This window comes from Xenopus laevis, chromosome 9_10L, assembly GCF_017654675.1.
Source record: "Xenopus laevis strain J_2021 chromosome 9_10L, Xenopus_laevis_v10.1, whole genome shotgun sequence".
In the NCBI taxonomy this organism is placed as follows: domain Eukaryota; kingdom Metazoa; phylum Chordata; class Amphibia; order Anura; family Pipidae; genus Xenopus; species Xenopus laevis.
The window spans coordinates 19293437-19305333 of NC_054387.1; the positions used below are offsets into that span (position 1 = coordinate 19293437).

Consider the following 11897-nt stretch of genomic DNA (forward strand, 5'->3'; position numbering starts at 1 on the left):
GGTCCAAAGGGGAAAAAAATCCTTGATGACTCCAGGATGTAAATCAGACCAGAGCCATAGTCCGTCTCTACTTGTATTTTTTTTTTTTTTACAACTGATACACTTTAAAAGATTTTGGGATTAGTCATCTCATATGAAGTTCCTTTTTCCATCTTTGCTTTCCTGATCACTGTTTTAGCAAACTCAAAGGTTGTTCAGTTTTTAATGCAAACTAATTTCTTACTGTTCTGCAGAGGCATAACAAATGTTGAAGTGCACTTTACAAAGTGAAAGCAGAGAGAGAAGTGTAATGGAAATGCAATAAAGAAAAGTAGAGAAAACAGAAGGCATATATATTACGGAGATAAGAACAGAGACTAAAGCTGGCCATAGATACAAAGATCTCATCGTACGAATCGAGGATTCATACAATTTTCGGACCGTGTGTGGAGAGTCCCAACATTTTTCATCCGGCACAAATCCGTCGTTTGGTCGATCGGACAGGTTAGAAAATTTCTGTCAGCTGCGGGTAATATCTCTGCGTGTATTGCCGATCGTACGATTTTCAGTGGGAGACTGGCACTAGCTTTGTCTATCGTACGATTGCTGTCAGGGGCAGAACATCGGCTGATCTGTTCTTTAACTACTTTATTTGGTCGGAATGGTAAGACTTTGATCTGAATGGTTAGTGGCAGGTCGGGAGATGGGAAAGTTCAATCGTACATTGAATCGTACGATCGGATCTTTGCGTCTGTGGCCAGCAAAAGGTGTTAGGTGTTAAGGTATTTTCCACCATGTGATAAAATTAAGTGGGAACTCCACACAAACATAACAAGCTTTTTGAAAAGTAAACAATTTCCAGCAACTTTTCAATATACATCAATTAAAAAATATGCAGACTTTTCATGATTTTTAATGGTTTGAAACAGTTCCCTAAGTCTAGTCCCCTGTTCTGCTGATTTGTCTGACTACTATGCTGAGCTGGCTGAATACTGTTACTTTGTATCAGCAGCCATCTGTCCTCAGCCTGCTTCCTCCAAACCCCACAATTCCCTGCACATGTCAATAAGGAACAGAATATCACAGTGCAATGCAGTGAGGGTTATGTAATTCCTGTAAACTGTGGAGAAGTTGTTACAATTTGTAACATCAGTGTTAAGTCCCTCCTTCCCTGCCAGGATTTCAAATGCTGCAGAATGAGAAGAACTGTTAAACTGCTGGATTTCAGCATAGAAAATGGCATTTCTTCATACTCTTTGAAGAAATAGGTAACTGTGATGGGTATATTAGGAGTTTCAGTGTTATGTGGACCTCTTTATCAAATATTGATCTGGAAGCCGGAGTTCCCCTTTAAAGGCTGCAGGTCCACACATGCCTGTGTTCCCTGGATTCAGCACCTAAAGAAGTAGAGGAAACATTCCTGACACCATAATGCAGTTTCTGCCATTACATTGTTTGGCCTTCCATATACTTGGGGGTTACATACAAATTAACTTACCAAAATGCTAAGTCTTTCAACCGCATTACTCTTAGTATCTCCTTCATTTCATACCTCTCTCTTGTCATATACAAGGATAAGAGGTACATCAGTGAGACATAGCACAAGGGCATGATAAAAATGATTGTTCCAACATGCACAAATTGAAGAAATGACTGATGTTCAGCAGATTTCATCTTCATTGCCACGATAGAAGCCATATTGTTCCATACAGAATGATTGCTGGTAAACTGGAATAACAACACATTTAGTTTAAATATGCTGTGTGTGGACAAGTCTACAGATTTTATGTCACAACTGGAGGCTTGCATACTGTCCATCCCTAATATATATATATATATATATATATATATATATATATATATATATATATATATATATATATATATATATATATATATATATATATATATATATATATATATATACACACACACACACACCTGGGTTGGGCCGAAACATTAGTCCATAGCTTTATAATAAATGATCGTTTAGCATTTTTAAGACCTGCTGATCTTTTCTTTTGATATATATATAGGTCCACACTCTCAGGAGTGATATTTATTATAAATGACGAACATTTCGGCTAGGGACCTAGGGTCATTTATAATAAATATTATGATTTTTATAAGTCCTGAGAGTGCGGACCTTCTTGTAGTAGTTATGGATAATTTATTGGCACTGCACCCAGGCAAATTCAAGCAACTTTATCCAGAGTGCTGGCAACCCTTGGGCATATATATATATATATATATATATATATATATATATATATATATATATATATATATATATATATATATATATATATATATATATATATACACACACACACATGGAGGAGCACACCCTAAGGTTGTATAGCAACTTGACCGGGTGCTGGTGAAAAAAAATCAAGATTTATTGAAAAAAAATCAGACGTTTCAAACACCAACTGTGCTCTTTCTCAAGGTTTGTTTTCCATGAGAAAGAGCACAGTTCGTGATTGAAACATTGGATTTTTTTTAAATAAATAGATTTTTTTTCACAAGTATTCCCGTTGAGTGCAGTACTATGTTACTTCTCATATATATATATATATATATATATATATATATATATATATATATATATATATATATATATTTATTTTTTTTATTTTTTTATTTATATTTTTTTATTTTTTCCTTTGGCTTCTGGCGGTGTGGCCCCGCCCCTTTTGCGGCACTACCCCGTGGCCCCGTCCCTTTTTGCATCACGACCCGACAGGTATGCTCCTTCTTAATCACCCAAGTTTGCCTATCAAATAAAAGTAACTGCTTCAAAATATATATATTTCGACATAAACCCAACAAAATGAGCCCATCCCAAAAAGGTGGGTATATTTGCCCTTTAACTTTCTAGAGGACTGATGCTAACACATCAGTATACATATAAAGGATGTATAGTATAAGTAAAATTGAAAGGGCAAATAAAGGACATATTAATCACAAATTTGTAATGTATGGCATATCTTTATTGGGCACTATTTTCCCAATTATACATTCAGTATGAAAAATATCTCCAATACAATTTTGGACATAAAATGTATTTCTCTCAGGGTAGATATGTGGCTGTATGCACTGGTATAAAAAAGTTACACTTTTAGCCAAGTTTTAGTCAAGAACAAAATCAACTTTGTGCACATAAGGATGTTATAATATAGCAAATGACATTCTGTAAATGTAAAAATTCATTCTCTCAAATGTATAAAATTCATTAATTACATCAGCTTTGTGCCAACATAATCATTCTGTCAAAACTTTTGTCATCCATTTGAACCAAGTAAGAGAGTATGAAGAGAGGCCAATAAAGAGACTTCAATTACAGTCTGCTTGCTATTGATTACGTATGCGTGCATTTTATTGGTTCAATAATTTGACTGAATTTACAAAACTGATTTTGTGGAAATGAGAGCCTTACTTTTGTGAAACTTTGTGTTCATTTTGTTGATATAGAGGGGGCTATTTATAAAAACTGAGCAAATTTTCACCTGGGTAGTAACCCATAGCAACCAATCAGTAATTTGCTTTTTTCAGCTAACTGCAAGTTGAACACTGAAAGCCAAGTGCCAAGCTTGATTGGTTGGCACTGGTGCATATCGTAAAAGTAACAGACATAGAAAAACAGTATAAAAAATGTTTTATCCATTATTGTACTTAGCTCCCATAAGTGTCCAGTTGGTCTTACATCTTTAAGAGACAAAATACAATTTGAGAAAATGCATTTTTTTGTCAACAAAATATACTTAAGACATATGTGACCACATACTTAAAGAAAATAGGCTACATAAACGTATAACTACATAAACGTAGAAGTACATTTATATGGAGATGAAATATCCCAGACTTAAACACTACTAATGAGCAAGGAGAAATGATCCTCCAAGTCTGTATAAAAACCAATAAACAGAACCCTAGAGAAAACATATTCACAGGAATCACAAACTATAATTTACTTTTACCCATTTTGCAGTGGCGTAACTAGACACCTAGGGGCCCCGGTACAGAAATTTACAACTGATAAAATTTTATTTTTTAAAATTTCATTCCTGGGACTCAGCGGGCCCCATAAGGGGTGCAGGGTCCCTGGTGCAGCTGCACCCCCTCCACCCATGGTAGTTCCGCCGCTGCCATTTTGTTTTGTTTTTTTCTTTAGGCCCATCCCTTCAATTACAGTGATTACAGTGAATCCAATGGCTGTTAATACAAGATTTTTCTCTTTAAACAAATGCCTCCTGTGGTTATTATAAAAATTCAAAAAGCAATCACAGCAATCTACTTACTTCAATAATAGCCGAGTCAATACTTGCTTGCAATGAAAGGAAGCCTTCTGACCAGTAATGCGTAGAATAGCAGGCTCTGGAGCTATTAACACATGTACCTAGAGACATGGGGTTTTTCTCAGACTCACATTTATCAGGTACAGTGAGAAGGACAATTTTATTGGTTCATTATTTGCAATGATAAAGTTTTCCATGGGCAAGCTACCCTTCGTTTTTTTGTTTTTCATACCCTGTAGCCTAAATGTGCGTGCGGCTCCTACTGGTCATTCTTTCAATATACACACCCATATAATCATACAAAATCTTTCTACACCATCTTGGTATATATAGTCTCATCTTAATTGCATGCAGGGTGCTATATTCTTTAGAAAGTCTGCATATTGCCAGGATTACCATTATATTATTTTCTATAACATGGAGGTAGCGGAAGGCTCTGAGGAATGGTACACAAAGAAAGAAAAATACTTACCCATAACAGAAAAATAATCGTTTGGATGCTTCACTAAGTGCAGCCAGTTTTGGATTTGGTAACTGAACTTGTCCACAAAGGTGACTGCAACCATTGACATATTATTAAAAGCCTCCATTAGCTCCTCCTTATCCGCAAACTCTTGGACCTTTATACCTTTATATAAGAAGTGAAATTATTATTTTAGAATTAAAAATGCAATGAGAACTTATTTAAAAAAAATAATGTACCCCCTATGATAGTGTGTATTGTTTGGCTGATGCTGGCACAGGTGCAGATTGGGGCAATATAAGGGATTGGCTGCTGCTGGCTCAGGTACATGTGGCAATATGGTGGCTGCTGGCACAGGTACACAGATGTTTGAGGGCAATATGATGGATTTTTGGCTACTGCTGGAACAGATGCAAATTGGTGCAATGTGATGGATTCTTTTGGTTGCCGCTGGCATAGGTACAGATTGGGGGTAAAAATATGATGGCTTATGCTGGCACAGGTACAGATTGGGGGCCTGGGGACAATCTGAGGGATTGACTGCCATTGGTATAGGTACAAATGGAGGCAATATGATAGGTGCTGGCACAGGTACAGGGGGCTATATGACTGGTAAGGTGGGAAATGGTAATGCAGGACTGGGTGGGGGGCACTGATTGAAGCCTTTGCCTAGGGTGAAAAAATACCTTGGCCTGGCCCTGCCTCCCTGTGTGTGCCATTCTCTGCTTGCCCAGTGCTGCTTGCCCTACCCTACTTATGGGATGTAAGCCTGTTAGGGGTTTGTTAGCATTTGGAAATTGTTGTTAAGGGCCCCTAAGGTGTTTACTCATGTGTTGGGGGGTTGTTGTATTATCCACAGGGGAGGATGAGGCATATGGATTTAAGAGTGTGTTTTTAACATGACTTAAATTTTTCACATATGAGTGATGAGGGATTTCCCTGCAGTGAGCACCAACCATTTGGTTTTTTGGTGTGTTACCACCTTTAATGTGGATACGATCTTAAAAGTTCTTGTGGTAACATGGGTGTGGTTTACAGTGGGTGTGGTTTAAAAGGGGGAGTGGCCAACACTGACTTCCATTATCGGCCCTCCTCCACATAGGCCAGTAAAATTTTGGCCCTCGGTACTACAGAATTTGGACAGCACTGTCTTAGGGCAATACTTAAACACCTATCTTTTAACTCAGTGCCTTTATAAACCCACATCAATTCTAGTCTTCAGGTGGAAAAAATAATTCACAGTGACCACCCTACAACCAAGACATGAACTGGAAATTTACCTGACCCAATTCATGGCCACATATCGACCCTCGAGTTTTGGCACCCAAAGACAGTATATACATTACTATTGGTGCTGCCCTTAGCTATTCCACTATGTCTGCTTCAGAAAAGTTGCCATCTTTCAGGTAGATTCTTTATTCAGTCATCATTATTCAATAATTCCATAGTATTTGAAGTGAATAAAAGCTACAGTTTCTATATCACTATATGAGATTGCTGTTGTACTCCCACATAGTGATATGTAAATAAATCAATAGATGTAAATAAATATCAATGCAGTATGTGAACAGGTAGCATCATGAACACAGTCCAATAAGGACTTCAAACAGAAGTTCTTTAACTACTACGGCCAAGTAGTGTTGCATTAAGCTAATTTGTGTCATAGTACTTTGAAAGAAGGATATCAAATTCTAAAATATATGTTTTTACATATAGACTATGGATATTTTACCAGGTATAATGATGCTTTTGGCCACCTTCTCCATAATATCCCTGGATGTAGAGGTGGTGTGCACATATCCAATGGAGAAATTGTTAAATGCATCCAAAGGGCCAAGGACCCGTGCAGGTGATGTATGAACCAGTGATGGTGTGGCGGCAGGTTGATCTAAAGCAGTTAGTAAAAACATTGGGAACAGAAAGGCCAAGTTCTGCAGCCATTCCTGGATAAAGAAAAATAAAAAGAGGCTTAGATCATGTTTATGTTTTGCAAGTATGAGATCCGCTATCTAGAAACCTGTTATCCATTTTGTCTCTGTAATAATAAAACAGTACCTTGTACTTGATCTCAACTGAAATATAATTAATCATTATTGGATGCCTGAAAACCCCAGGTCCTAAGCATTCTGGATAACAGGTTCCATATCTATAACAAGTATTTGAACTTGCTTGAGACTTTTCACAGGTCAGCACAGCATACCTTTAGGGTTAGGCCAGACAAGGAGATTCGTGGAGATTTTTTCGCCTGGCGACTTATCGCCATGTCTTTTGCGCGACTATCTCCCCGAACTGCCTCAGCGTCTTTTCCCCATGGGCTACAGCGGAAAATCGCCTGCGCTAATGAACACGCGGCAATGCGTTTTCAATAGTCGCCCAAAATTGCCTCAGTGAGGCAACTTTGGGCGACTATTGAAAACGCATCGCCACGTGTGCATTAGCGCAGGCGATTTTGCACTGTAGCCTATGGATAAAAGACAGTTCGGGGAGATAGTCGCTCAAAAGACGTGGCGATAAGTCGACAGGCGACAAAATCTCCCAGAATCTCCTCGTCTGGCCTTACCCTAAGTCTAGTGGCACCCTAGGCATTTTCACTACCAGCACAAATGGGAAAGTATGCATTTTTGCAGCAAAATCTGCCTTGTGATGTTGTGCCTATCACTGCATACAAATCATGGAGTGAAATACAGTGGATTGGCCTGTATTACATCTGCAATTCTCCACAGGCAGAGGAAATTCCCTAGTACACTGCTACCCATAAGTTAAATTTTGGTACATTATTAAATACAATTATAAGCATTAAATGCTGCACAAGAAAAAAAAAAGTGTTTAATTAAAAAGAAACAAAACATGAAGACCAACTGCAACTTGTCTTAAAATAACACAGTCTACATCATGCTAAGAGATGGTAACTACCCCTTTAAAATCAATGTTTGTAAAGTTGCATTTAGTAAAGGCTGACAAAGCATGCGATAAGCATTAGAATTTCCGGACAGTATATATGCATGCAATTTGCTCTCAGCCAAGATTCTTCCTAGCCGGATGGAGCAAGAGAGGCTTTGGACTCAAAACAATGTTGGATTGTTTCTTTGATATTTATGAATGTTCTGTAGGAGATAGGAGATATATTTCAATCCAATAAGCTATTTATATGTGAAGCAGGATCTACTTTATACCGCCTGAGGCGGCCTTCCGTTGCCGCCCTGACCCCTCCTCACGGCACTCACATTTTCTGCGCAGGAGGGGGTCGGGGCGCTGCACGTCACTAGTGCAGAGAGCGCAATTGCGCTCTCTGCACTAGAAGAGCTGAATTTCCGGGTTGAAAACCGGAAATTCGGCTCTTAGTTACCAGGAGTGGCATTTTTGCTGCCCCTGGTAACCAGGGGGGGCGCTGCCGCCTGAGGCGAGTGTCTCAACTCGCCTCATTGGTGGAGCGCCCCTGTTTGCTTACATTTTGCTTACTTCATATTGGTCATATTTTATTTTGAGGGTTTATGCTGTTACATAGGTAATCATTTGCACCCAGCAACCAAGAAAATGTTTATTTTCATTCATCTAAATGTCATAGGCTGGTAAAGGCTAATTTGTAATGGATTGCCCACGTAATACTGGGATACGGAACATTTTTTCACTAGTTCCTCATCTAGGAACTGGGTTTTACTGGCATAGACAGTACTGGAAAAGTTTAGGCCTTGTTCCTTTATCGTATGCACTAAGTAATGCTTTCTCTGTCTGAAACAAGCTTACTTCTAGACAATGTCTGACCTGCTGCCCTCTGCTATGGTGGGGGCTACACATAACATAGGGAGGGCATGCACATTAACTGGGCTAGTTATAACTATTGATTGTGTAGGCCTTTAATGTAAAAAGTAGACATCTGATCAAGTAATGTGATGAAACAAGGGACAGACTTTAAGTCAGATATCAGATTTACAGGTATGGCAGGGTACAGACCTTAGCACTGAAAGAAGAGTATATCAGTTACACAAATAAGCACTTCTCCAGAGGATCCTCGCACATCCTCCAGTGTTCCCTCTCCAGAAGCCGAGGGGGTTTCCTCTCTTACTTCTCCGTCATATCCAGCATACAGAGCACAAGCTTCTCTCAATCTTTCTCACTACAGCTCCCCTAGGTTTTCACTGACCTACTCCTATAAAACTTATTGAACCAGCCTAAACTTTCAGCTTCTCAATAGCAGCAATGATCCAGGACTTCAAACCTGTCACAGGGGGTCACCATCTTGGAAAGTGTCTGTGATACTCACATGCTCAGTGGGCTTTGAGCAGCTGATGCTTAGGGGGTTGTCGCAAATTATCAAGCAGAATACTTAGTTGGCCTGTATAATATTCTGATGCATTTATATTATATGTGTGCTGTATATTTTGAGTCAGACCCTAAGCTCAGTAATTAACAGCAGCACAGAGCATATGTAGTGAATCAGCAGAAAAGAATATGGGGAGCTACTGGGGCATCTTTGGAGACACAGATCTTCCCTGCTAAAAGGCTGTGGTTGCCTTGGGCTGGTACAAAAGAACAAAACATAATGTACAACATTTCTAGCTACTTCTTTAGTTAAGCTTTAGTTCTCCTTTACGGGCTTGGTTGATCCAAAGATGAAATAGAAGAAAAAGTTTATGAAAAGACCAAAGTTAAAGTAAAAGAGATACTATATATAATAATAAGAAATGGCAACTGGTTATCAGTGTTGCCATGGCATTATCTACAGTTGCATAAATTCTCAACTACTGGTTGAGACTAAAGTTGCGTGCAGTTTGTTTTTGCACTTGCCAGGGTAGTGTGCCACTTCCTTCTCCATTTCAGAAGCAGGTTCTTCCAGAACAATGCCAACGTCTGCTGGAACAGACTTGTCTCCCTCAGCTTTGGTTCCACCATCTGGAAACAAAAGTTATAAAAGAATATTAAAACTGAGGGAAATTTGCCTGAAAGACGATACAAACTTCCCGGACAAAACAAAAGGACTTCAGACCATTTTAAAGGAGATTAGAATGAAAGCTAACTGCAATTTCCCCTTGAGTAGCTCTTATATAGTAGTCTCAGATCATTAGGTTTTTCAGCTTTCTTAAACGTTTTTCAAGTAGCTACCAAATTTGCAAGCCGTGTCTGTGAACACCAAATCATCTAATGTGACTCTAGGTTGCTTAGATTTTACAGATGTCACTCACCTCTCTTACCTGTGGCCGAGGAAGGGGGATGCAAGTCTGGCGGGAGTGAGCGTAGTCTGGGAGTGGACTAGCCGGGAAAATGGGTCTGAGTGCACCGGGCCCCTCTGAAGATTTTTGTTGTTGCAGGGGGGCCTGTGCCAATAGTAGAATGAAAATAGCTGTTTAGCATAAAGTCTGACTGAGTATCTTTTATACTCTTAGATGGTATTGAATATATTAAAGTTAGCACTTAGTAGTAGTGATGCGCACCCAACCCTAACCACCTTCACCCAACATGGCTGCTCCATTTAAACACCTGTATCCACCCCGCAGTGACATCACAAAATGAGCGGGTCAGGCACAAATCTATAAATGGAGGAGCCAGAAGCTGGAAGTGTTGGGTCAAAAAACAGATGCACGTCCAATGAGCTCAACCTTTTATGTCAAAGAGCTATTTTAAGTAACCTGTAGTATCCCAATTGCTAAAAAGTCATCAACCCCCTTCTTGAAGCTATCTAATCTACAGTATCTGCCAGTACAAGCATTTTAGGGAGAGAATTCCACTTCACAGCTCTCACTGTAAAAAAACGCTTTAAATATTGAGATGGAACCTCTTTTCTTCTAAATCTGAATTCTGTAAGGACCTAATGGTAAATAAGCATTAGAGAGATTATTTATTGGATCCCCTTATATATTTATATATAGTTATCTTATGCCTTAAGCACCTCTTTTCTCGTGTAAACAACCCCAACTTGGCAAGTTTTTCTTCATAACCAAGTGGCTTTCATATTTTTACATCCCATTACATTTATCAACACTGAGTCTCACCTGTCACCCAGAGAACACAATTATAATCTTTAATGAGATCCCTTAAACTTTCAAGTAACTTGTCCCCCCACAAGTGCCAAATTTATTAGACTGTAATTGCTAGGCTGAAATTGTAATCCCATTTTAAATATAAGAGTTAAATCCGCTTTTTTCCAATCCACAGGTACTAAACTAGATGAAAGTTAAGTGTTATAAAATCTGAAATAGAGGCCTGGCTAAAACTGAACTAAGTGCTCCAAGTACCGCAGGGTGTATTTCCCCAGGCCCTGGTGCCTTGTTCACATGAATTTTCAGTAAAGATTTAGGAACCATATTCTGTATCAGTCACTGACTTGATTGAGCTGTGTCATCTGTGCCCCTATAGAGTGGGTCTTTAAACTCTGACTCCTCTACTGAATCAGCATTATAAATAAACTATGAAGAAATTTGGGGGTTAGTCTTAGCTTGTGCTGCAATCTATTCCTCAATTTCTTTTTTTTGCCTACCCAATTGCTGCTTTACAGCTATTGTTATAGTATTATACTCTTTAAATGCAGCTTCTGTCCAAATAGCCACACTGCATAATGCACCTTGAATCGAGCACTGTCTTTGTTAGTCTAAGAGTAGGACTACATGGCCGACTTTGATGCGTTTCCGTCAGATCCGACGCTGGGCAACAAAACGCCCGCATCAAGTCGGACTTAATGTAGGCGTTTTGTCGCCCAGCGACACAGCTTATCTATTTACCCAGTTTTTGTTTCTACACTGAACTGTTCCTTTGAGAATGCCCACATTCCAAAATGCCACACCAAGTACTTCAAGCTACCACCTTCTTAGTTGGAATACTGGTGACCGAAGATTCAGCTTTTGGGGGAAACTGTAGATAAGTGGCTATAGGGATTGTGCAGTGGCGTAACTACCATACAGCAGACGCCGCAACTGTGGGGGGTCCCAGAATGCAGTGGTCTGTTTGGTTGAAACAGACCAGAACTGCAGAGCTGAAAAAAGCATGAAACTGAACAGGATTTAAAACAGGTTGAGTCATGTAACGAGCATCATCTACAAGCAGAACTCAAGCAGCTTTAATGCAGGTATGTGGCCCGTTATCCAGAAATCCATTATCCAGAAACAAAAGGAAATGCTATCTCCCATAGACCCCCATTTTATCCAAATTTATCGGAATGATTTCCC

At 39.2% G+C, this 11897-nt stretch overlaps 1 protein-coding gene across 1 annotated transcript in view; it reads right to left on the bottom strand.

Moving 5' to 3' along the window:
• The window catches only part of LOC108701783 (ABC-type organic anion transporter ABCA8-like), a 114029-nt gene extending 102727 nt beyond the window's left edge, over nt 1–11302 (bottom strand). The window contains exons 1-6 of the mRNA XM_041577471.1: nt 9921–11302; nt 9526–9630; nt 6473–6683; nt 4750–4905; nt 4281–4378; nt 1478–1707 (exon numbers count right to left, since the gene is read on the bottom strand). Coding sequence (XP_041433405.1) covers nt 1478–1707; nt 4281–4378; nt 4750–4905; nt 6473–6683; nt 9526–9630 — 800 coding nt within the window. The 5' untranslated portion in view covers nt 9921–11302. The remainder of the gene's footprint in view (nt 1–1477; nt 1708–4280; nt 4379–4749; nt 4906–6472; nt 6684–9525; nt 9631–9920) is intronic.
• Nucleotides 11303–11897: the final 595 nt, after the last annotated feature.